Raw genomic sequence first — 26,303 nt, 5'->3', positions numbered from 1 at the left:
ACAAAGCAGAACAATCTTTCCCTTTTCAGAGATTAAGCTCCAGGATATCCTCTAGGAAAAGGCTACCCTACGTGTAGCTGTCGGTACCTGTGTCAGGTCTGATCTGCCATGACATGCCCAGATAGGTTGTCTTGGGAGGGACAGCCTTTCCTGGAGTCTCAGGCAGGTTTCAGCCACAATCTACTAAGATGCAAGCAGTGCCTAGAATTTAGGCTATCATCTCTTTTGTGATTTTCTTCGCTTGCAAAGTACCTCCTCAGCTAGCAGAGAAAGAGATCAGGAGGCGCCACAGAGGATGTTCCACAGATTCTTTATTTTGTCTATGAAGAGCTCTCAGGGCAGCAAATCCACTGGGTGGGGTACAAAGAGGGTTTTTGTAGGGTCAGAGTTGTCTTGGAATCAGACCAATAATATAGGGGATTCTATTACTAACCAATCTACAAGAGATTTTAGGTAAAAGAGAACCAATTACCTAAAGGAAAAATGGACCACTGGAATTACAGAAAGATAAAACAAGGGTTTACAGAAGGGTGAAATATTTCTTGGTATTAATCATTCTAAGTAAACAATTTCTTATCTAAGGAATTCTGTTCCATGGGACCCTCTCTCGAGGGTTTGCCTTTTCTCCAGAGATGGTCTCTGCTCCCTCCACACCTATAGGCTTGCCTTTCCAAGATAAAACACATTGAGTGCTGCTATCAAATTCTGACCTTAGCATTGCTGTTCAATTATGAGTTCTTGGACAGGTCCTAAATATAATGTGAAAGCACCTGTTCTCAGTCAAACAATATAAAGTCCAACTGCATCCTGCTGCTTTACTATTTTTTCCCATGGCCCAGACTGGCCATATGGTTAGTTTCTTGGATAATTTCCTCAGGAATGGCTACTCTTTGAAATGGCCAGCGTGAAGGTCTTACCCCTTGGAGAGCTCTTTTACTCTTGCATTTACAGCAATCTCACCTCTTACAAAAGCAAGAATCCTATTTTGCTGCTTTCAAGGCTATACCTGAGTGGTAGATTTCCTTCATTTTCCTTGTATTCTACACTGGCCTTTAATCAACGAGCTCAAAATACCTCCTTCACTTTGTCACTCAGAAATCTGGTCTATCTCCACAAAAAGAAGTAGGTACTTCTTTCTTTCTTTTTTTTTTTTTTATACAACTGGTTATATCAGTTTCAATCTCTTCACAGCACAGATATATCACATTCATTAAGAAATGTTCCACAATTAAACTCCCAGTTTCAATTTCATATATATTGTGTAAGAATTCTCCTTTCAGTGTATCTTTATTATCTATAACTTGTAGTTCTTGCATATGTAATTATACTTCTGAATATACCTTTTTCTCTAAAAGTGGAACATAAATTCAAATAAAAATAATCTGTCATGTCAAAAAGGGCAGTTCAGGAAAATAAAGATTCTTCATGAAAGAGCCAAATCAATAGGGTCCTTGTGGAAATAATCTAAAAAAAAAACTCCACTTGATCTTATCTCTAAGTGGGATATTAAACAAAAAATATGTGTCTACATTCCCTCAGCAAACTAGGTAACTTCTTTTTGTTGTATCTTTCTTTCACAGGCACACACCAGAAGGAGTACTGCAAACGCAAAGAACAACCAAGACAATTTTCAAGCATTTCAGATCACGAGGGGCACAAATGTTGCCAAATTGTTTTTGTCATTCTTGGACTCCAGAGAACTCTCATGCATCAGAACAGGTGCAACCATACCATTAATTCCACAAACAAACTACGGAAATGGCAAAACTCTCATGGATTTAAGTGCAATCAAAATTTTATACTGAAAAGGCATTTAGCATAGAACCCACTAACCCATTAAGTCTAATATTTTGAAAGCACTGCAAACACAATATAGACCACAAGCTAAAAGTCCTTCAGGTTCACTTCAGGCACAGAGAGAATGTGACCTCTCAAGAGGATTTATAAGCAAAAAACCCTGTTCCTGAGCATACTTAGAAAGTCTCAACAGTCATGCTGTTTAAGTCAGGTAGCTCATGAAAGATTTTTATATAATAAAATTTCTAAAAATACAATAAAATGATATTTCACCCAAGAATAACCTAATCCTCCTCAACATCTTTGCATAGGGATTAGAGGAAATAAAACGAAGTCTGTTAGTAATTTCATATGAGAAAGTAGTTCCAGGCAGAAATTGGTATCACACTCACATCCACTGACATTTAAAGAAGGCTGTATTTAAAAAATAAAATACAGTCCCTAAATATAAGAACTACAGACCTGATATATCTGAAAGTTAGCATGTTATTATCAAGTAATGGGTGAGTATAAAACCTTTAGGATTTTATTCTCTCCCAGGTTGGTTCTTGAATGAAATTGCAGAGTGCAATTTATTACTCAGTGGATATGAGTAGGGGACACTGAGTTTTTGTCAAGAAAAACTAATCAGAGATTTATGTCTTTCATTGCTGACATGTGTGATTTAAACACCACTCAACAGTTTAGTATATTATTATCATTAAAGAAGTTCTAAAATATCTCTGTATCAGTATTCCAAGTCCCAAATCTAATGACCATGAAACTCTTTTTCACAGCTTGAAATATATGTATATTTTGAGGGCTTTTTAAAGGAGGCACATGGAAATTCAAAATAAACACATAATCTTTCTCTCACTGCCATGTTTTATTCAATATCCTCAAATTTCTCTTGATGAATAGTGTCTGCTAAAACCTGGTTTATGAAAAGGGTACAAAAACAACTTGATACATTCCTCCAGACTCCCAACATTTTCTTTGCAAGTAAGCAATTTCAGTAGGATAAGAATTCATGTCTTTTCCTGTCCCCCACCAAATAAAAAAGTGTGGTGTCATTATTTGCTGAAATAGAACTGCACTTCAGTGTACCTTGATGAATAGATTAAACAGAGAGGAAAAATTACTTTCATGTTTCCACTAAAAGATATATTTTATACTAAGGAAATTGAACATGCAACTTCTTGTCCAAAACCATCAGTGAAAACAGCTGATCAAAAGTAGCAACAGGTTTTGGGCACATTCAAATCTTACCAGCAATTTAAAAAATATATTATTCAGAGTTTGGGAATGCAACATTTTGCCAGAGATTAGTAGATGCTTCAAAGAGTACTTCATTTTTCTTTTTCTAGGAATGGTGTATTGGATACAGCATAAACTATTCCATGAAGTGTGTGTGCTACCTTCAGCAATCCCATAGTGTAAGCATCCACAGCTATGACAATGAAAGAGGAAGGAATGGGATGCACACAGTCAGCAAATTCCTACAGATATCATGGTAGGTGAGTAAGTACTCTATGCCTAGAAAAGCTCATAAAATCTTGTTATGGTTATGCCTACTTCCATTTAAAAGCATGTACAGTACATCTGTAAATAATAACAAAGATTTTTTTTTCCAGAGGAGGGGACAGAGCAATATTTTTGGTCTTCAAAGATACAGATTCTATTTTTCCTCATTACTTGGTGAAATTAAAATATCGGACTAAAAGGTTTTGAAGATAAAATAAACATATAAATATTATTCTACATATTATTTCAAACCCCACTAATCTGTTCAACAATACAGAGCAATCAGTTCTTTTATTATTGTTTTTCATTTTCTATTCCACTAATGATAAGCATGTAAGACTTAGATAATGCTTTAGTTCTCCTTTGACTAAGAGTTTACACGTTCTGTAGACTTGCTCACAGATTTCAAGGAGTGAATTCTCTGCGCTCCCTCCTGCAATCACAGACTTGCTGACATTTCATTCAGCCAAAATGCTTTGCTTTCTCCAACCCCCTTGTCATTCTGCTTAAAATCAAACTGAAACTGAGAACATTGGGTCAGCACTGTGGATTGCTCATTCTGGGATTCTGTCTGTGTCACTAGTCAGAGCTCCTGCCTATCACTCTTTTCCTTGTGATGCCATTGACGAGCCTTGCTTGGCTGTTCAGTTCAGCTCAATGCAGCATGCAGATGTCTCCATGGAAAGGAGTTGGTGCAGCAGTGGCTCTTCACAGCTCTCTAGTATCTGATGATATCTTAAAACACAAGAACTGGTATGCAACCTAGGATTCCCCTTTGCATATGTTTAATCAGTTTTGGTTTGTTTGTTTGTTTTTTTCTGTAGATTTTGCATTCTTCAGTAGGTCTGCTATGACACAGGTGTCATTCACTCTCTGGTCATTTCATCCAAATGACAAACAGTGTGGAGGACTGTCTGGTCAGTTCCACTTACATACTTTCACATAGCCATTTGGACAGTCTAACCATCCTTTTAAAAATAATTACTCATTGTGCATGAAAAACAAGTGAATGACTTGTTAATCTACTGTCCAGCTGCTACCTCTAGATATCCTCAGAGACCTCCATGAAATCAAATGTCATAGATAAAGTCATTTAAGCTACATAACCCTGAAACTCTCATAACATTATTTCACCATAGAACGATCAGATTGAAATTATTTATGCATAACCTGTTTTATAAATTGTTAGTAAAAACAACACATTTGGATACATTTTTCATGAAAAACAATATAACTAAACTCTATGACAGAAAGCTAAAGCAGTCTGAGGTAGAACCAAACCCCTTTATCCAAAAATCAGAAATTGCTGAAATCAGAAAGAATATTCCCTTGCTTTCAAATTCTGCCTGAGGAGACTCATTCCACTGTTACATTGATGAAAATCAGATCTTCATTTCAATTCAAATACAGATGAACTAATTCATCTTATGCTTGTAGGCAAATTCTTAGTAGCAGAAGAACCAGAATCAGGAAGCTTATGAAAGTGCTCCTTTTTTCTCTCTGCTAACTAATCAGTCTGTATTGTTCAGAATAGTCTTTACCTAACCAGGTATTAAGGAAAATTACTGTTTCTCCCTTACACCTTTTTGCCACCACAAAGCTTTACATTCTGTGACATTTTTAAGTAATTTCTGCTGGAAAGCTCTGAAATACTTCATGCAACACCATCAGCAAGTACCATCAGAGTGCAATACACCTAAGAAAATTCTTATCTTCTAACATTTATCCCAATAAAATACAATTTTACATGCATTCTAGGAGGTCTTCAATTAATTTCCAAAAAGCATCTTTGCTTTTACTTGCAAAGTAGATAAAATTAAGACTCTTTTGATGGTACATTTTTTAAGGATCTCTTAATAAATAAACAAACAGATCAACAGATCTGTTGTACTACAACTACAACAACAGATGTTGTACTCAACAGATCTTGTTGCCATGTCATGCTATGAGAAATAAGCCACAAACCAGGCCCAAAATGGTTATTCCAAAGAAGAACGTTTGTTTATAAAGAATATGTACGAATACATCAGGAATTAATTGCCCCTAAAGCAATCTGGAATATCCTACATTACGATAATTTGTCCATAACTTTTCCTCCAAAGTTGTTACCTCAACTACAGCTTAATATTGTGCATAAGAGGTGACATCTAAAACCATAAGTAGGATCCACTTCTCTTGCAGCAGGTATTGGTAAAAATATAACGATATTTGTTCTTAAATATCAGACATCACTAAACAAAAAAGAAAGGGAATGGTAGAGGAGACAGTGAATATTATTAACCTTATTTTAGGGATGAAAAACTGAGGGAGATGAAATACTTGAGATATATAAAGAACTTGTAATAGAATAGTGAAAATAAAATAGCAATTCCAAATCCCATTTCCACTACTTAATTACTTCTCAGTTCTTCATCTCTCTTTTTTTCCCCCCATTTTATGCTTCCAGATGACTACCCTTCATCTGATGTAATCATTTATGAAAGATCCAGTTTTGAAAGAAGAAATAATATCTGGGTCCAAAGCCGAAAAGGTTTGTTTCATAAAAAGTTTTTCTCAACTTTAACCAATTCTGCAGAAACAAAATCCAACTGCAAACCCTGGGAGCAAAGGTCACTATCACAATTTAAATGATTTTCTGATGGAACCCAACGTATTGGAAGAGAATTTGCAGCTGGTTGTATATTAAATACCATACAGTTCTTATCAAGACAAAACAAAAACAAAAAACAAAAACGATTAAACAGAAGGAAGAAGGATGGTGAGACTTCTGTTCTCTCTTTAGAAACAGGCAGTGCACAACAAAATTAGGGACCAATAATTTGCTGAAACTTGATCTACTACTATAATATCTAATAAAACTTCAGGTATTTTTGTTACATTCTTTTCCTGATATCATTTATTTGATCATCAAACGTTTGTTTCAACAATAATGTCAGTCTTTTATTTTGTCAACAGTTTTCCAGGCTGTCTTTTGCATAAAGTCAAAAACACCTAGTTATATTGGTATTTAGCTGAAAAAGTTAGAAAATTTAATACATTCAGGAACCTCCTTTGAATGAAAAGGAAAGCAACTCTCCGAAATATTTTTGACAGCTACAAAAATTTCATTACAAAGAGGTTTTCCAAGATTTGATTTAAAAATGATGCTACAGACTCACAGAAAATGGAGGTCCAGTTCCCAACCTCAGCTGAAAAACATCATGATTTTCATTAAGAATCAGTATAATGAGGCTACCAGGCTTATTGAGAGACAAATTTTACGTCAAATGCTTTGAAAACTCCTTTAAAAGAGAGAAAGTATTTTTAAAATCACTGAAAGCTTTCCTAATATGTCTAATAAATTCCTTATAATTTTTGTTCTGGCCAGAACACTGATAATAATTAATGCTTGCAGGAATAAATCACATCTATAAAGACAGAAATTCAAAGAGATGTATGCAAGAGTCACATGCCCACTTCTCCTTTATCTGAGAGGTAGAAAAAATACTAATTTTTAATCTTACTCACAGATGGCACATAACAATTATAAAATACTTATGTCTGTGGTCAATCAGGGAAGTATTGCCTCTAATTATTTAATTTCAAAATTTTTTGTTGTTGTTTTTAATTTAAGAGTCTTTGTCATATTTAGGACAAATTGCTTTCTATAAATCTATTAAATTGGGCAGAGATTTTAGCCAGTTTATGAAGTGCATGAATGCAGTAAACAATCACATAAGTCTGAGAAGTCTGAGAAGTGCAGGTAATAGATTTAATGATGATGGAGTGTCAATACATTTCTGTTCATATCCTATGGTCGCCTTAGCTTACTAAACTTTTCTTTCACTCTTGGCACATATCTTCTGTGTTTCAAAAGGGAAAAATGAAGTTTGCAGAGCAGTACTGCTGAGCTGGGGACATATTTTAAATGACAGTAAAATCACAGTGTATTAAATTATACTCCCTTCACTGCTTAGCAAAAAACAGCCTTTAGGGATGTTACATAGGACTTGGATTTCTGACTGGTATTATTTTGCTGTAGAATTTAAGCTTTCCTAAAGAAACAGCACTGGAATTCTTTCACAGAAAATGCAACAAAAAGGTGGTAAATGACAGATACATCGAGCTTGAAGAAAATGTGTATGCATATAGACATCTGAGCTTAAGGTCTTTATTATTCATTTAAAAAGGCATTTCTAAAGAGGAATTTAATCAGACTACATACTAGTAATTATATTTATAATATGTAAAAACATGGATAGTTTTCTCTAAAACTATAAATACTTTCATTGTTCATCTATGATTCTGCAGTTTAGCTTGTATCTGATTCTGCTTAAACCACAATTTTTAATTCTATTAAATTTTTTTATTTTAGACACTTTTCTGTTAATTCTAACACACACAGTCCCATTTAAATCAGCAGGAGTAATAACATTTAACATTCCTGAAAATGTCACTGGATGATTAAAATACCACTAGGTAACATATAAGATAATCATATGCTTGTAAACAGCCATATTGTATTAATAAAGTAAGTCTGGTTATCCACAGCATAGTAATAGATACATTAAATTATACTAGGGATCAAGAGGATAAAATTATTCATATAAATAATCCAACCACATACATTGGGACGATCTGTGAATTAAGTGATAAGAAAGAAATTTAGTGGGAATTTGACTGTGACTTTATTCTGTCTTCACCTCCTGCCCTAAAAGCTTCTTATTTGTATTCTTTCCAGGCAAATACTACACTGTGTTACATAGCAGATACAAGATAAATCAGGGAAAGGAAAAAGGAAAAGAAATATTTCTAATCTTTATAGTTTTTTTAACAAACAGGGAAAGAAAGAGCATCTAGTTCTGCAAGTAGAGAAAGCAATAATCTCTAAATAAGGAGGAAAAATACCAAAGGTGTGTTCAAAGGTCCTGAAACATTAATAAATGTGGCTCTTATAAGGACAGAAATATTGTCTTGTCACGTCAAAGATTAACACTGTATTTTTGGCTCTTGTGTACAGAATATTTTATTATGGCTATACTACTCCTTATATAAAACTTTTACAGGGAGAGTTTAAGAAATATTTTAGGCCATTTTTATAATGGTGATACTGATAGGTAGACATGCAAATATTCTGTCTATATTTTATTTTATAAAAAACCTAATTTCCTTGGAAAAATGGTTCTGAAATGCATTGAAACAATTTTTTGTAAGACCTTCATGTGGCTTATTTCATTTTTTTGTTTAAAAGACACAGTTACTACAGATGAACATTGATTACAGTAATTAATGAAAACAGAGTGACCCAGTAGAGTAAGGAAGTCTTCCTTCTTCAGTCTTAAAAAATTGCATTTGATTGAGTAAAAAAAAAATCTCAGCTGAAAATCTGACATTTATGTTAGCAGTAGTATATCCCCAAGGGAACTCTGAGTAAGTTTCATTTCCATTCTGATTCCTTTTGACTTCAGTTTTATTTTGAAGCAGACATATAAAACCCATTTGGTGAGGAGTAACTCGACTTTTGGGTTTAAGCCTTTTGCTAACCCCTTGAAAACCAATCAGAATTTGCTCAAATTGCACATGTTTCCTAAAATGTGTATGCACAGCATTAATGGAGATGTCTTGGGTTTTACCAGTAAACTCCTGAAAGACATTCAACTTCAGCCTCGGCAGGTCTTCCCTGTCGTTCAAAATGTAACCTGTGCTAGGTCAAGCCACTCAGTTTTGGAGCAGGGAAAGTGTCAGACCCTCAGTAATTCCCCTCTGGAATGGGCCCTGCAGAAAGGCAGCTTCCTCATTCAAGTGCAGAAAACACAATGGCTGGGATGTCTGCGTGGGAGAAGAATCTTAAAAACTTTAAAAAAAACCACCTCATACACACTGCCTATTTTACTATCTTAAAAGAGCATTCTTTAGGTTGCAAAGTCAAAAATAGCAGCTCTGAGACATAAGGCTTCTTACGTAACTGAGATCCATCTACTTTATTCATATAGGGTAAGATATAGCCTTTAATTACACAGTTTAATGTAATCTTCTCCAGAGCTTCCCTCACTTGATCTGCACACAGAGGACTATTCTTAGCCAGAAGTAATGACTGAGTACCACAGAAAGCTGCTGTGCCAGTCAGCAGTGCATCTGCCCTCGCTGAAAAGGAGTAGGGTGTACCTCAGAACAAGGAGAGCTGAATGAAGACATATACTCGATCCCCTTCTCTCCTAAAAATCCAACATGATTTTGCTCAAGTTTTTAAAGATAAGCTTTTTCTGGGTGGTCACTCCTAATGCTGCTCCAAATATTTGTTTGGAGAGAGTACTGTGATGGATATCCCAGAACACACAGCAAGCTAAACTATACTTTGAAGGGTTAGTGGAGGCTTAGAGTGTGTGGTGTTATCTGTGAAGTACTCAGAAAAACTGCAGATGGGCAGTCAGGGAATGTTTTTACCTGCAGTCTCTCTTGCCTCAGTTTGTCACTATGAATGCGAGCATCTGTCATCTTACATGGGCCTTGTGCAATTTTCAATATTTACAAAGGTGTTGTAGCTATGAAAACCTTAGAAAAGCCCGGGAAATATTACTGATTTCTCTTCAGAGAAATTATTTTAATATGGACAATGAATAAGGTTCAGGACTACAAGTAGAAAGCAAAATATTGAAGAACTTATTATCCAGGCTATGCACTGAAGGAGGTAGAAAGCTCAATGATAAAGTGGTATATGATCACATATATATATATATATATATATATATATGTACACACCCAGAAACAGATGAAATTAAAAGTGCATATTTTGTCCTGACAGTTCGTACCTTTTGAATGCTTTAGTGCTTTATTTTATAAAATTCTCCGAGTACAAATTTTGAGTGCAGTACGTTCCTATCTGTTAGATTGACACTAAAGGACTTAGCTGATTGGAGAAGATGCAAACTGTCCATACTGAGCTGTGCTTTAACAGCCTGTGCACTGAACGTATGTCTAAAAGTAACCAAAGGAGTGCAAAAATTTATTCAAATGCGTAGATGACAAAAATACTAGACAGTCTATATTCAAAGGACAAGCATTTTAATACACAAAGGTCATCTGATCAATGGGGGTCAGAGTGGGGTTAAAATATTAATTCATAATTTTGTAAGGGAAAATGGCATTGCAAGTTCTTACCAAGCCTCTACAAGAGAGAGAAATTGAAGAGTGGAAAATGTAGTTATTGCAACCTGCAGGTGTGAGAGACAAGCAGGCAAAGCTTCCCACCAGTCATTTTTGTGCTGGCGGGATGCTTCTATACATCTGAATGGAAAAGGGAACTTCTACAAAGATTGCAAAGTAAAATTACATAGTAGTGGGCAAGATTAAGTGTGTTTATTTCTTGACATTTTGGGGTGTTTTAATATTAATACAGTTGAAAGATTTTTTTTCCCTAGTCAGAGGACCTGATTCTGAATTTTAGTTTACAATGGCTTAATATCTCAGTTTCAAGAGACATCAATCCTGATCAACACAGACAAAAACGGAGTACTTCAATAAATCATTGTATTCCATCAATTGACAGATCTACTACTGAATGTGAAAAATTACAAAAGCAAAATATTTTAGAAATATTGCAGGAACAACATATACGATTTCTAAGAACATTTTTCTCTTCCAATTCCTTTGGGTAATCAACTTCCTTAGTATCTCTTTCTGGATTCTCTAATGACTGAAAGCTTAGTTTAAGTCACTAAGTCCTCAGGGCAAGGACAAGTTTCCAAGACATACTCCTGTACTGTTTTTCAGATTTCTGATGAGGAAGCTATGGAAGAGCAAAGCAGAGTGTCATCAAAACCTATACCCATCTCACTTTATATATTTAGGCTATGCAGGCAGCAATGAGCCCAAATTAAAGTGCAAAATCAGAATAACTAAATATTTCTGAGATCTTAGAGGCATGCTTTTGAATTTGATGTACCTGTATCACAATAGATACACCATCTCTAAGTGTTTAAGGAAATTTTTTCCCTTGCATCACTGTGTATGCTTTCATGGTTTAAGATTTACAAAATCCACCGGCATGACTCATGGTATCACAATGGTAATATGAGCCTGAATAGCAAACTTGGATGGTGTAGGTATTTATAATGTACAAGAAAGACTTTACTTATTTAAAGATCCAAATGATACTTAAAAAGCGAGAATAGGATCCAGCCAATGCTAAGACCTTAGGTAAAACCTCTGGATACCAACATGAATTCTGGTTGTCAGGGGATTTGCAAGAATACAAGGTCAAAACCTCTATCACTTGAGCGTTTTTTCTGTCATAGGAATTTTCTTTGTTATAAAAACTTGAATACGAAACAGTTCTCTCAGAACTTCAAACCTGATGCATTATTTGTTACATTTTGAGTTTTGATATTTGTAATGTGGGAAACAAAAACAAAACCTGCGCTGTACTGTTAATTATTAGTGCACAACTTCCTGTAATTCCAGACTCAGTTGTTTAACTGCTGCAGAGAAGAAAAAAAAGAACAAGTTCAAGGCTAACTTCAATCCTAGCTGCTCCTTCAAGTACTTTGGACCAAGAACAGTGACAAAAATACCCCAAATAAATTCCTGGAAACTACCACAACAGATACATTGTTCACAGAAAAGCAGTGCAGATTTGGGCCAACAAAGAAAACATGATTTGAATATATTTTCTTCTGGTGAACTACTGGGAAAATGCTGATGTTTTCCTCATAACACTTAAGTCAGGAATGTTTTATGTAAGAATGTGAGATTTATATTCAAAATTCTTCAGTAAATGTTTAACTAAACCAGACAAATCTTTTGTTGATGTTGAATGATAGTCCGTAATTTATCTCTGAAAAACTATAGGTTCAAAAAAAAACCCTTCCAGGTTCTTTTCATTGTGATAATGTTTCAGAAATTATTTTTCTGAATATCACAGGAAAAAAAAATCACACAGAATCAGTTCCTGAGAAGTTGAGCAACATTCATCTGAGAAGGATATGGAAGAAGGGCTTTGATCTGTTCTTAAAAAAATCGTTTACAAATCTTTCCTATATCATCCCACAATAGTCTTAAGAATTAAGTGACTTACAGCTATGAGTTACTAAATTCCATTTTCACCTGTCTTTCCTTTGATGAGGAAAAATGGAGAAAAAAGCAAATTCAAAATGCACAACCCTTATAATCACTCTGTCAGAACCAAGATTCCTGGAAACTTCCTGTAGAAACTCCACTGCTTTTCTAAGGGAGGATGTCCACCCTAGTAGACTGAGATCACTGAGGATCACCTGAAGATCTCTGTGCTTAAACACAGCAGTGTGTGCAATCTGGGAGGAGCTGCTGTGTCTCACCTGCCTCTCTGACTCCTGTCCCTGGACCTTCTAAGTCAAGAATATGGTTTTACAAATGTAAAATGTACAAATAATTTTTCAAATGTAAAATGTAAGGCTGTTGCTGTGCAACAACCAGTAGAATCAAATATTTTTTATATCACTTTTATCACACTTGCATGATTCAGAATCAGGAAAGATAACATCTTTAAGGCTGAAGAGCACTTTTTTCTCTAGAATTAAGGCCCTATTCTCCCATTTTTATTAACAATGAACATAATCTTTACATTACAAGACTGTAATTCATTCTACAGCTATTCATTGTGACTGTGCCCTAGACATCCATTATACAAACGCTGATATATGTGTGAAGATTCCCGTTGTCACCTTTGGAAACAAAGAAGAATCAGGATAAGCTTCTACAGAAAATGACAGAATTACGATACAGATCTTCACTCCATTTAAAGTCACTAATTTTGTGATTTTCTGTACACTTATTCAAAAGAAAGTACATATAATTTATATTACATACATGCAATCTTTCTCAAGGAATCTTTTCTTAATTGAAATACCTCCTTTGACAAAAATGTCATTTCAAAATGCTTTTTGTTAAATCTAAAAAGCACAGAAGAGAAAGAAGGTGAACAAGAAGGTCATTCTGCATCAGAAATTAGGATGTAATTCAGAAACTTTGGAACTGTGATATACATCTCCAGGTGCATAGGGTAATGCCAGTGACCTCCTTAATGGCTGTACACATTCAGTTAATTACAAAAGACAGCACTGTGGGAAGAATCAATCAAGTTTCTCTGCCTTTAAGCAATGCAAAGCCCTTCCTCTAGACAAAATCAGAAAGTCAAGTGTTCTCATTTCAAGACCCTGTGCAATGTAGCACAGTCTGAAAGGAATCTATGACTTGCATGCCTGTGTAGCATTGTTGGGATGTAACACTTCCACAGATAAAATCCACTGTTTCACAGTTTGTAGTGGCAGCAACTGCATGTGATTCCAGTGAATGCACCATCCACTTGTTTGGGAAACTTCGTTTTCCCTCAAATCAGAGAGAGTCTTAAATGCAAGACAAAATTATTCATATAACTTCACTCTTCCAGCGTGGTTCATAAGACATATATTAAATTAATGAATAATTATAGTGATGATGATCATAGTAATAAATATCAGAATTTATGAAAAGCATTTTCTCAATAGACATTCCCAGATGAATACTACAGGCAGAATCAGCAGGTTATTTAATTTGTCCTAGTTCTCTCTGTTTTCATATTCCTACTTGAATAATAAGTTCAGAATTGGCAGGTTATTAGGTTTACCCTAATTCCAAACTTGAGTCAATGGGACTTCAAATTGGCTCCAGTGGAAAATGAAAACAGAAGACTTTTTTCCCAGACATCTAAAAGGTGCCAAATCTGCTGCTTATTAGGACATAACGAAGTAACTGTAGATTCCTAATACACTCCATAGCATTAAAAAAATCTAAGATCTCATCACAGAATCCTGTTCTTGCAGACAGCTGCCAGCTACCTCTGCCTCATTTCTTGACAAGCTCAAACAAGACATAACTGAGGCCACCTCTCACTTTCACCCTCAGATTTTTCATTGAAAACGGAGGAGAATGAAACTAAAAATTTATGTGGTCGTTGACTAGGAGCAAGAGTTCTTCACTCTCCTTAGACATTAAATCCTAGATCCTTCTACAGTAATAAGGATCCTACAGTAATAAGGATGTCCTTTATACAGGTGTAATGTTGCAAAGGATGAGAACTGTTGTGAAGAGAATTGTTCTATCAGAAGAGCCGAATTGTCAAAGGAGAAGTGGCTGGTGGGTGACAAGCTACATCATTTCCAGTATCTAGTCAGAACAATGGCAGACAAAAAAAGCAAGAAAAAACTCACTATTCTGAACACTCATCTATGGAGAGGCAGTAGGAAGGCCTGCAACTTCAAAGCCAACTAACAGTTATCAGTTCTGTAGAATAAAGTAGTTGCACAATACTAAAGGGAGCTTCAGGTCTTGACTTCCTCTCTTAAATCCCTAATAGAAATTCTGATCTTTCAAATATCTGATGACCAGGAAAAAGATCCTACCAAACTTTACAGATTAGAAGGCAAACTGAAAAAGTGGTGTGAACTGACCAGGGTCACTGAGAAAGCAATGTCCTATCAAAACCGTGTGAGTTTTCCTACTTCATTACTTAATAAGTTACTGCAGATATTTTGTTCATTGAAGCACTCATGGATCATACTGGTTCTATTCCAAGATCCAGGAGAACGGCCACACGTTTGCATGAATTCACCACATACAACTACTTTTTAGCTTGGCAGAAGAGCACCTGACTGAAAAATTGAGTTCTGTATACATGACAATATAATTCAGGCTGGTGAAGTGCTTGTGATACACTCAGATACCATCACCACAGTACAGAAGGAGAAACTGTCATTCAAGAAAGTGCACATTTTTTGTAAAAGATTAAATTATGATCCCAGCTCACGATAAAACTAAATAAAGGTAAAGTCAGCAATGTATTATTTGTCCTTTGCTAGCCAATTCTATATGTAACAACACAATTAAAGGTATGTCAGTTACATCCTAACAATCATTCCCTAAAAGAAATATATTTAGTTTCTGCAATTTAGTCCTCAGGTTCACAAAGATATTCAACACCTCAGAATGCCCTTCAGTATTCTGGAAAATCATGTGTTTATGAAGGTACATAAGTTTCAACTACAGCACAACAAACTGGACAGAGCATTTTTCCAGAAACTGGTATGGTTTCATGTTTTCTGAAAGGAACACCAAGCTTTCTGGTAGATAAAACATCATATTAAATTCACCAAGACAGATGGATGAAGCTTTCTCTTTTAAGTTACCAAGTAATGTGTTTATTGAAAGAAGCATGAACCCTCCAAGCTGCATATGTTAATGCTAGCCTATACATAAAGCTATTTCTATTAGGAACTCGTTTCTAATTGCCAGCCTGTTTCCCCACACCTGTCCATCAGGTCAGTAATAATGATGGGGCAAAATCCCACAGATCCGTAGCTGGCAGCTAGTACATGTGGTCCAAAATGACTGCAAGCCTTGAAGTGCAATTACATCAAAACATAGACAATTTTTAATATATATTACTTGGAAATTCTTAATGAATATGACCAATCTGACACAAGGTCCTAGGGTGCTAGATATAAATTCTTCTACCATATTAGCTATAATTCACAATATAGTCTTTAATTTAACAAGAACCCAGCACCTCAACTAGGCCCCAAAGGGAAACAACAACCTCACTATTTAAAATATTGATTACCTGCAGTACCAAGATCCAGGCTATAAGTATTTCAATATAGCATTTTGAAAGGATTAGTAATATTCAACAAGAAACCTCCTTGGAAGATAATATAAAACAGACTGCCAACTCCTAATTACCAGTGAAACAGTATTTAAATTCCTGTGATTTTATATGAGGTGCATATTGAAATCAATATCCTATCATGCTGAATTCTGGCAAACAAAATACTGTATCAGATTTCATTAGAAAAACTACGCAAAATTGTGCTTTAAACAGACATAAGGAATGGGTTTTCATATGACTAAATGTAAATGTAACAGATGTAACACTTCTGAACATTTTTCTACTTGCCTATCTGCTCTCAAGATTCTACTCTGACAACAAAGTCACCAATTAAAAATATTAAATAAATATTAAAGTGAAATAATGATTATTAAATTATTGACGTAATTTGTACATTTACAGAACTTCAGTACAATCTCTGGTACATTTCTAGCTCTTCTTCTAAACCAACATCACTCCAGTGGCCACTGGCACTGACAAGAAATTTAGCATGCAGAAGACATACAGATCATGTAATAAAGACTCTGAAATCTTTATTAAATTCAAAATGTAATCAAAATTAAATGAATCAAATCTAATCAAAATCAAAAAGGCAAGTTTTGTTCACAGTATGTACTAGTCCAAAGTACATTCAGCTAGGATTCAAGAGGGATAAAGACCATGGTGACTACTCTGTTAAGATTGATTATAGAACAATGAGTTCAACAACATCTCACTCAAATTCACAACTTGCAACAGATAATTAATGCCAAAAGAAGTTCAAATGTTTCCTCCAAGGCATAAAGAGAACAAAATGTATTAAAATATAAAAAATTTCAAAGAGGTATAAATATTGGATGGCTTTAAAAAGAGTTAACATGCAAAAGGGAACACAAAGACTGATGTAGTATATTCAGAACCCAAACAAACAAATCTAAGTACTGGCTAGGCAGAGACATCTGGAACTGACTTCCTCAAAAATCACTTTCATAGTTCAAACCGTGGCTGGCATCAACCTCTGAATATCTGACAAGGAAGAGCATCTCTTACAGTGAACAGCTGCCTGAACAGTGCTCATTTTTCTCACAAACCAGAAATTCAGTGGAACAGCCAAAATACAACATGTTATGAGCAGGAATAGTTTGTATTCACAGAGCAATTATCTGTATAGATGCTAATAATGAGGTAAGTAGGGAAGCTATATTTTAAGAAGATAAAGGATCTTGTCTACAACTTTTTCAAGCCATTAGAGATACAGAAAAGCAGAAGGGCATGGGGTGACAAGGAGTCAGCATCAGTGAGAAACTTCCCCCAACTCGATGCATCACACGTATTTTACTCCCCCTTTTAGAGCTACCTGCTTATTTTCTCAGACAGGATACTGGACAAGGCTATATTTATATAAATTAGGATGAAAGGAAAATTCTTTTTTTTTTTTTTTTTTTTTTTTGTCTAAAGTCAGAAGGTCAGAATTAAATTTTAGTAACTTAATGGTTTTTTGTTTTTTCCTTTTTTTGTTTTGAAATCTTAACGAGCAAAATTACAAGAAGAATATGGAGGCTCACTGATACGAATCATGTACTCTCCTTATGTTCTAGGTCCTTGACTTAATGCACTAAAAACCTGACTTTAGAGTTGGTCTGTTTAATAAAAATCTCTCCTTATCATGCAACCAAGCCATATGAATTTGAGTAATTTCAGAAATATTGTAATAATCACTGAATAGAAAATTGAAATGTATGTCAAAAACTTATCAGAAAATTGATATGGCAGTCAGGGTTTATTTCAATGCAAGTCTTATTCCTAATAAAATTCATTATAATTTTGTGCATTTTTCCTTCTACTGAATCATTATTACTGTGTGGAATAATATACCCTTGCCTTCTTCAGTAGAAAGTAGAGATTTTACTTTCTCTTTTAGAAGGCTTTTGTACTGTTTTTACTCATGAGCCTATCAACAAGAGAACTGTGAGAGATCGTATTTTACTTTGCTATGGACTGCACATCCTTGACACTTCAGCAAAATTCCAGTCCTTTTCCTGTGATTTATGCCAATGCTCCCATTTAAGAGAACTTAGATCCTACTGGAACAAAAGGAATGACTGACTGGTTCTTTCCTAGCTTGCACTGTTCTCACAGTGGTGTAGTTCAGAAAACCTAAATGAAGCTACTCCTGATTTAAACAGGTATAAAACCAGTTAAGCCTACTGGAAATAATTTCTATTACTATGGGTTTTCAAAAATAACTAAAAAAGCAAAACAAAACAAAAAACCCAATCTGGGTTGGGTTAAACCCAACCTGGTTGAACTTCATTCTTACAAGAAAACAATTACTTCAGGGATCGTTAATAAGCTTTTCAAAGATGAAAATCTGGGAAAAAAACCCACCAGATTTTCTCCTGAAAATAACTGAACTTGTATTAAAAATGGCATCTTAAGACTTGAAGCTTTGACTCTAAATGTATTAATTTTAATTCCTAAATGTGCAAGTCAGGGTAGAAAATTTTGAAAATATTTTCTGTGCTGTTGTTGATACTAATTCCTACACTCATTACACTGAGGAACTCTGTGTTTTACAAGACTGCAGAGATATAGAACAACAAAAAATCCAAGACAAAAAAAAGATTATATATATATATTAAAAAAAATTCAAGGAAAATAGAATTTGATTACTATCTTTCACCTTTAAAGAATAGGTATCAACTAGGACACATGGCTACAATTTCAGATAAAAATGGAAAATTGGGAGATTTTCCTATTTAAAACCATTTTCAAACAAAAACCAAAACAAGGGTAGGAGTAAAAACTCAAAAGAGCCCTTCAGATAATTGCAGCCTGAGATGATCCTCTAGCAATGGCAATGTCTTTCTAAGGCTTATGGGAAATTTACACATTCTGGGAACAAAATATCAAAGCTCAACAGCTTAATGTATATGTTGGCTACTAAATCTAAAGAGCAGAAGCCAAGTTCTTTCTTGGCAGGTATAAAGGCTTTACTTGTCCTTCTGCCTTTTTTGTTTCTTAGAATATTAAATAATTTATAATAGTTCAATATCTTTGCTGGCACATAGGAGTAACTTCTAATCCCTTCATCAAAACTTGACTGATGGAAGTGCCAACTGCTACCTTTTCAGGTATAATTAACAGGTATAAACTGCAATGTAGTTCCATTTATGTTGCTGTCAGGGCAAATGCTGCCTCCTGTTTCAAATGAATTCAGAATCTGAATACTTTCTGCTAAAACTGTAAGTCTTGCTAATATTTTATAAGGCTTCTCGGTAGTCAAGGGACATTTGAGGAGAATCTTGATGCCACCGATGTCAACTGTAAAACCACTAGCACTTAAATGAAGTCAGCATTTTAACTTAATTTGGGGGTGATTCTGAATGTTATTTTGAGTGTCATCTTCTTAAAAGTTCCATACGATTTTCACTAAATATAAATATATAGATATGCATTTCACTAACATTCCATCTAAACATAAAAATGTTCCATAAAAATAGCCACTGAACCTATTATTATGTAAAGGCAATAATTTATCTGACTGATATTACATGCAATTGTGTGAACTCTTCACATAAGTATGTGCAAAAAAACTTTAAAAAAATAAACTATGTTTTAGTGTAAAGGGCATAGAAATGTATTATAGTATTAATAGTATTTAAATTACATTATTGCTTTAAAAAAAGCTGCTGCACCTCATAATTTTCTTTTTCTTTATAATGGGGCCTAACTTAGAGATGCTAAAACAAACAGTATTGTACACACACTTATATATTATGCAGTATATGTCATATATTAAAAATTGATACCCAAATATTAAATCAATTGAGATGGTTTACCTAATATAACAGATATTTCATTTTTCAGTTTCTGAGAATGGGTGCAATTGAAAGTACAAATGACTAATTTTGTGAAACAATTATTTGCTCCTGTAAAAAATTATTTAGTGTAGTAATAGAGTTTAAATTTTTCACAAATGACAGATGAGAGATAAACAGCTGATAAACAGGATGCAGAATGACTGTTGTGTTTTGAGTATTGACACTAAGGACAGAAGGTGTTACATAATAAAACACAGTCACAAATGATGTTTTCTTTCTTATAATGAGTGAAATCTGATAGAAATGCTAAAGGCAAATTATTCAGCCATAAATACCATGCAGCCACTAAGTAAAGATCTTAATTTGGCCTTGATAATATCTTATTCATATTTACCTTTTACATTTTAAACTTAGGTCTTTGCTCTCCAATTTTGACATGATAATCATATTTTCCCTGGATACATTTGCTCTTATTTCATTTATACACCTTCACATCCTGCTCTAAGCACACAACGTAAGGAATTGCTATGTCTAAGGAGCTGCAAGCAATGGTACATTTACTAACAAAATAATAAAAACAAGAGTCCTGCATGCATCTGCAAAGTAAGCGTTCACATTCTTTCCATTTGCTAAAAACAATGGGCACTGAATATGAACATATTTTACCCAGTGATTTATTTGTAGATGAGATTAAAGAAACTGCTGTTTTTCTAGGTTCCCTCTTCCTTGGTAAAACTACTCAGTCATTTTGTGGTCTTGAAGCATGCACTTCCCCCTTGTCCTTCTTCGTTCTTCCTGTCTAACTGGCATGATGAATTGCTAAACATGTTGCAAAGCAGTACCATTCACATTCATGTAAAAACATAATCCTCTGTTTAATCCCTTTCCTACCTGGCCACAATTTAAGGAATTCACAAATAAATCACCAATTTTATTTCAATGACATAGCAGAGGCAAATACAAAATGGACTCTGGGTCTCCTCTACCCTACAAAACCAAACCCAGGTCATCTTTGCACTTAATCCAGTTAAATTTTTCCCAGCATCACTTTCCCTGCTCCCCAAATTAATTACCACCAGCTGCTTGCAATAAGCATGCACACCCCCCCCCCCTCAGCTCCCACCGAGCGTGGTTCCAGCCACCCCTGCCATTTGGGCACTCAGCACTCATCTCTCCTTTACCCAGAACAACCCAAAATCCCACCCCACCTCCAGAAGATGCTCAGATAACATCCTCTTCCTCCTCTCACCCAGCCTCGCAGAGAACAGGAGAGTGATGGCACCATGGTTGGCCACAGAGACACGTGGAAGACATGGAGGAGAAGGTGGGGAAGAGGGGGGCCGGGGACATGGCGGGAAGGGAGGAAGATCCACTCATACAGATGAAACTTCATGCAGGCCTGGCCTCTGACCCGTCCCCTCCAGAGAGCAATGGGGAGGGGGTCAATGGGGCGAGCTGAGATGGCTCCTTACCTTCACTGCAGTCCTTCCCTCGGAAGCCTGTTTGGGAGCAGTCGCAGACGGCCTGGTCGTTGAGCACCGAGCAGACGCCCCCGTTGAGGCAGACGTCGTCCCTGGCGCACAGCCGGCTCTGCTCGTCATCCAGCCGCACCTCCTGGCTCTCCACCGGCGATGCCTGCGTGTAGTTCACCCGCACGTCTGTTATCCAGCCCTTGAAGGGCTCCCGGTCCTTGACGGAGGAGAGCGTCAGCTTTAGTGTCGCCGACCGCAGCTCCGGCGGGAGCCCTCCTAGGAAGAGGCCGCTGAAGACAGTCATGTCCCGCCGTTTGGACTTCACCTCCACCCACTTGGCCTCGGCTCGGTCAATGATCAGCGTCGTGTTCTTGAACTGGCGGCGGATGACAACAGCGTGCCAGAGGTTGTCGTTGACCGCCGTGTCCGAGAGCAGGGTGGCAGGCTCGGCGCAGAAGATGGAGAAGCTGAGCTGTAGCCGCCCTCCCTGGGTGAGGATGAGCTCCAGGAAGTCACAGAAACCCTCGTCATCAAAGTAGAGCACCAGCCCGCTGGAGCTGCGTGTCTTCATGTTGAAGCTCATCTCGCTCTCGCAGCACGCGTTCCACTTGGGGAAGCGGGTCCACTGGCCCTCCGCACCCGGGAACTCCAGCCCGCTGCCCAGCTCAGCCCAGCAGCCCAGCAGTAGGGCCAGCCAGAGCAGCAGGCAGCCCCCGCGCCGCACCAGCACCGCCCCCATCCTGCGCGGCCTGGGGCGGGCGAGCGGGGCGGCAGGGCTGGCGGGGGGCAGCACCGGGGCCCCGGAGGCAGACAGGGTAAAATCTTGCCGGGCGCTGGCCACGCTGGAAGCTTCGGGCACGCTCACCCCCGCCCCGGGTGCGGGGGTCACTGTAGGAGACTCCCCGGGGCGGGGGGCTGCGGCTGCCCCACGGGATGGGGTTGGGCACAAGATGGTGCCAGGGGCCACCGGAGGGGACTCGCAGTGGGGGTAAGGTGCCGTTGGATCTCTTCACTGGCCGGCCACGCTCCGCAAAAGGTGTCCAGGGGTGGGTGAGTCAGCAGAAATTTTCCCCAAAGCCAACATTACCAAACCGGGAAAAAACCCAAGATCAGTGGCAAAACTCTCCTCCAAGTGGATCCACCAGCTCGGCAAGGCTGTAGCAATATCCTGGCACATGCGCACCTCCTTTTACATCCTCTCCACCAGCTGTAGTTTCCCAGGAAGCCAATTATGGATCCCAATGCTGCCTCCCTAGGATGGATCCTCTTGTCATATCACAGCCTGTTTGCCATGGTGCTAGAGCAGCGTCAGCAGATGACAGGACTCATCGCTTGTGGTTCTTGAGCTGCCTCAATCCCAACGGGATTGAAACCCAGAAGCTGTGAAACAGCCGAGTGGCCAATTGATATGCAAAGTCTGGCAGCTCCTCTTCTTTTTGCTTGAAAAAGGCCAAGGCCAAGATCCAGGGAGGTGATTTTCCTCTATTGTTTTTTGATTCTAATCTGCAAGGAATTGAAACAGAATAATAAGAAATGACAACTAATACCATGTTGAATCACAAAGTTGATCAATAGCGAATGTTTGTGATTATTTTTTTCATTTCGACTGGTGTTGGACATTAGGAAAATGCTGCTGTAATTTTGGAATTACTGAGAAATTGTAATAGGTTGCAGTGCTAAACACAAATCTTAACATACATGTTTATACAAGATTACATTTTTATGGTATAATCTAAATGTAAACTACTTACCTTTCCAAAACTTTCAAATATTTCAGTAATGCATTTTATTACTGCAAGAACAATGTTAAACAGAAAAGATGGTGTTTATTCTGCAATTTATTTAATTTTATTTGTGAAAACACCATCACCTGTGAAGCTACAGGGTCCTAGTCATACAGACGAGGCTACCAAGCCCAGTTGTGGTTGTTTCTAATACAGGTCAAAATAATAAAGTGTCCAGAGCTCCGAGCAGGAACTGAAAAGATTCACCATGCATGGCACACCTACTGGTTTATTTTTCCTGGGGTGAGGAAGAATTGCAATAGTTTCTTAGAAGGCTTTTTGAAAATCTCAAACCACTTTTTTTTTCTCTGCCACCTGGTTTCTTCTGGGGCTGGTATTTTCTGCTATGACAGGGAAAATCCAATTCAAGCCAGCTCTGATGTTGACATTATTCATAATGCAGATCAGCTAATCCCAGGTGCTAGACTTCTGAAATGGGTTGCAGTATTTTATGTATATTTACTCAGCTGCCCTTACTTAAGAGAACAAGGAGAGAACAACTCCCCTCTGTTTTCAAAATTTTATATATGCCACAATTCACCCTTATCCTCTGAAGAGGTCTCTACGTCCAAAACGTTTCAGCAGAGACGCTGTTTTTCTCCTCCAGAGCTGCTGTATCTTTTCTGGAAGCTGTATATTAGCAGACCTCTCCTGATGGAGGAGAGGATCTCCAACACCTCCCTCACTCATCCTTTCCCCTCCCTTACATTTCTTGGCCAGCAGCACTTAGGCAGACACAATAGCTCGGCCAGAGCTGCTGCCAAGCCCTCTTCTGGGCTGGGGGGTGTGTGTGTGTGAGCATGTGCATGCGTGTGTGGGAAGAGGGGGCAGAGATGACCCTGCCAGGGAGAAACGTTTTAAAAACAGGCACACACCTCAGCTGCCTGCACCTGACACGTTCAGAGCTGCTAAGTCACCTCCTACTCTCTCTATATTTAATTTCATTCCTCTAAATGTCAACACGATTATTTTTATTATTTGCCACACGTGAGGTGGGCAAGAGCAGCAAAAGAGAGTGGAGGAGCACCCCCAAACTTCGCGAGCAGAGGCCAGGTGTGCCCACCAGCAGCAGGCAGACCCCAGGTTTCCTCCACGCCCTCCCTGCCCCCTGGCAGGAGCCACCTCTGGCAAAGCCGCTACCAGCCGAGGGATTTTCCAGCAGCTCCCGGGAGGGCCCGCAGCGGGAGCCCCCGCAGCCCCGCTCCCCAAAGGGCCCTCCCGGGCGCGGCGGTGGCCGCGGGCTGAGGCGCCGTGGCTTGCGGCGCCGCGCCGAGCGGCCGCTCCTGCTTCAGCACCCGGAACAGCTCCGCCCTGCGCGGCCCGACGGGGCGGCGGCGCCCGCTGCCCCTGCGCCGCCGTGGGGCTGCGCTCCAGTGGGAGCCCGGGCGGTGCGCCGAGGGCTGGGGGGGACGTGCGGGCGGCCGCGGGGAAGGAGGTGGTGATGGAGCGGATTTGGGGTGCGTGGGGGGTGCGGGGAGCCGGGTGCCGGCTGGCGGTTTGAGACACGGCGTGCGTGCCCGGGGACAATGACATAGAGGGAGTGAGGAGAGCTGTGTGTGAGGGGGGCCTGGGGTGATGAGTGGGGGAAGGGGGAGGTTTGTGGAGACGGGGTGCGTGAGGAAGGGGCGCGGTGTGTGTGTGTGTATGTGAGTATGTGCTCACGGGGGTTTGGGGGCAGCGGTTGGGGCTGGGCTGGCCCTCGGGGAAAGGAGCGGTGGGCAGGGAATGCGGGAGGCGCGGCGGGGAAGGGGGCGGCTGCGGGAGGAGCGGGGCGAAGGAAGGGAAGGGATTTGCGCCTCTGTGCGAGGGGCGCAGGAGCGGGAGGCTGCCAGGAGCCCGTGGTGCCTACCAGGGGTGGGGAGGAGGGTGGGGGGAGCCAGGCAAGGACGCGGTGTGAGTGCCTGTGAGTGTGTGCGAGTGTGTGCGCGGCCGCCGTGCGTGCCAGAGCGATCCCTACAGGTGTCCGCGGAGAGCCGCCGCGCGGGGATCCCACCTCGAGAGCATCCCTGCCCGCTGCCTGCCGCTGGCTGCAGCGCCTGCCTGCCCCCTCACTCACACACACACACAGCAGCAGCAAGAGAGGGGAAGAGATAGGGAAAAGAAGAAGAAAGAAAAAGAAAAAAAGAAAAGGAAATTTAAAAAGAAAAAAAAAAAAAGGAAATAAAGGAAATACAATAAGACTGAGAGGTGGAAAGACTGTAAAAGAAAGGAGAAAGACCCAAGGAAAAAATAGCCCAACAAACAATTGCTTATTTATTACTGCCGATATAATTCACACATTGCCAATATACAGCACAGTCTTGTCTAGTCATTTCCAAAGCAGAGGGACACTTTCATTCTCGGAATAGGACAATTTATTAATATATATCTATGTATCTATCTATCTCAAATGGCTCTTAAATACCAGGCATCCCTCCCAGCAATGTATCCATGAACACACACATATGTAGCGAGAAATATGCACAAACCAATACAAATGTAGCTATTGCATTCGGAGCCTCCCCAGTGAATTCGTATGCTTCCCCCACCCCTTTACAACCATTTTTTATTCTTCAAAAATTATGATTTAGTCACAGGTGCCCCGATTGAGCCTTTTCAAATTAGAAAAAGAGAGAGAGAGACACCCATAGGTCAATAAATCCTTAATAAATGCCAGGTCGGTTGGCATGCACAATCCTTGGCAGAATCCTTATTGTATGAAATACAGAGCATTGTCTCCGGGTGCGGGGAAGACCAGAGTTCACAAATTACCGGATGAAATAAAAGGACCTGAAAAACAACCTTGCTGCAGCCAAAGGGAGAAGCGCTCTAATTCAAAAGCAGACTTAACAGCATCATTAATCTTTTCATTTCTACGTAATTTCTAGAATCAAATTCTTTCCAAAGCGGCTGGAATGATCGATTTTGCTCCTCTTCCAGTCTGCAGATGTCTTTATTTTAATATGCTTATGATATTAGTTCTACCCCTTCAAAAATGCACACCATCAGCAGGAACCTTAACAGTTTCAAACACATATCGAAGAAGCCGAGTGCCCTCTTTCTTCTGGCACACAATAGAAAATGTCCCAAATTATCAATGCACTTCCCGCACAAGCCCTTCGTCTCTTTCAGACCACCGCCGATAAATAACAATAATATTGCGATATCCCATCGCTTCCCCGGCTTCGCGTTTCACCACGGCAGCTCACGCCAGGGAGAATATGCAGCAGATTGATTTTATCGCTCAAGTCTCGCAGACCCCCTCTCCCCTCCTCCCCCCGCCTCGCAAGGGGCAATAAATCACCGCATC

At 38.7% G+C, this 26,303-nt stretch overlaps 1 protein-coding gene across 21 annotated transcripts in view; it reads right to left on the bottom strand.

Annotated features, from left to right (window-relative positions):
- The window catches only part of NRXN1 (neurexin 1), a 671,565-nt gene extending 649,581 nt beyond the window's left edge, over nucleotides 1-21,984 (bottom strand). For all 21 annotated transcript variants that reach the window (XM_088161001.1, XM_088161002.1, XM_088161013.1 and 18 more), the window contains exon 1: nucleotides 21,231-21,984. In XM_088161001.1, coding sequence (XP_088017127.1) covers nucleotides 21,231-21,969 — 739 coding nt within the window. In that variant the 5' untranslated portion in view covers nucleotides 21,970-21,984. The remainder of the gene's footprint in view (nucleotides 1-21,230) is intronic.
- Nucleotides 21,985-26,303: the final 4,319 nt, after the last annotated feature.

Source organism: Sturnus vulgaris, chromosome 3 (assembly GCF_052056855.1).
Source record: "Sturnus vulgaris isolate bStuVul1 chromosome 3, bStuVul1.hap1, whole genome shotgun sequence".
Taxonomy (NCBI): domain Eukaryota; kingdom Metazoa; phylum Chordata; class Aves; order Passeriformes; family Sturnidae; genus Sturnus; species Sturnus vulgaris.
Note: the sequence above shows the minus strand (reverse complement) of the source record. Positions and strands in the feature narration are given on the sequence as shown.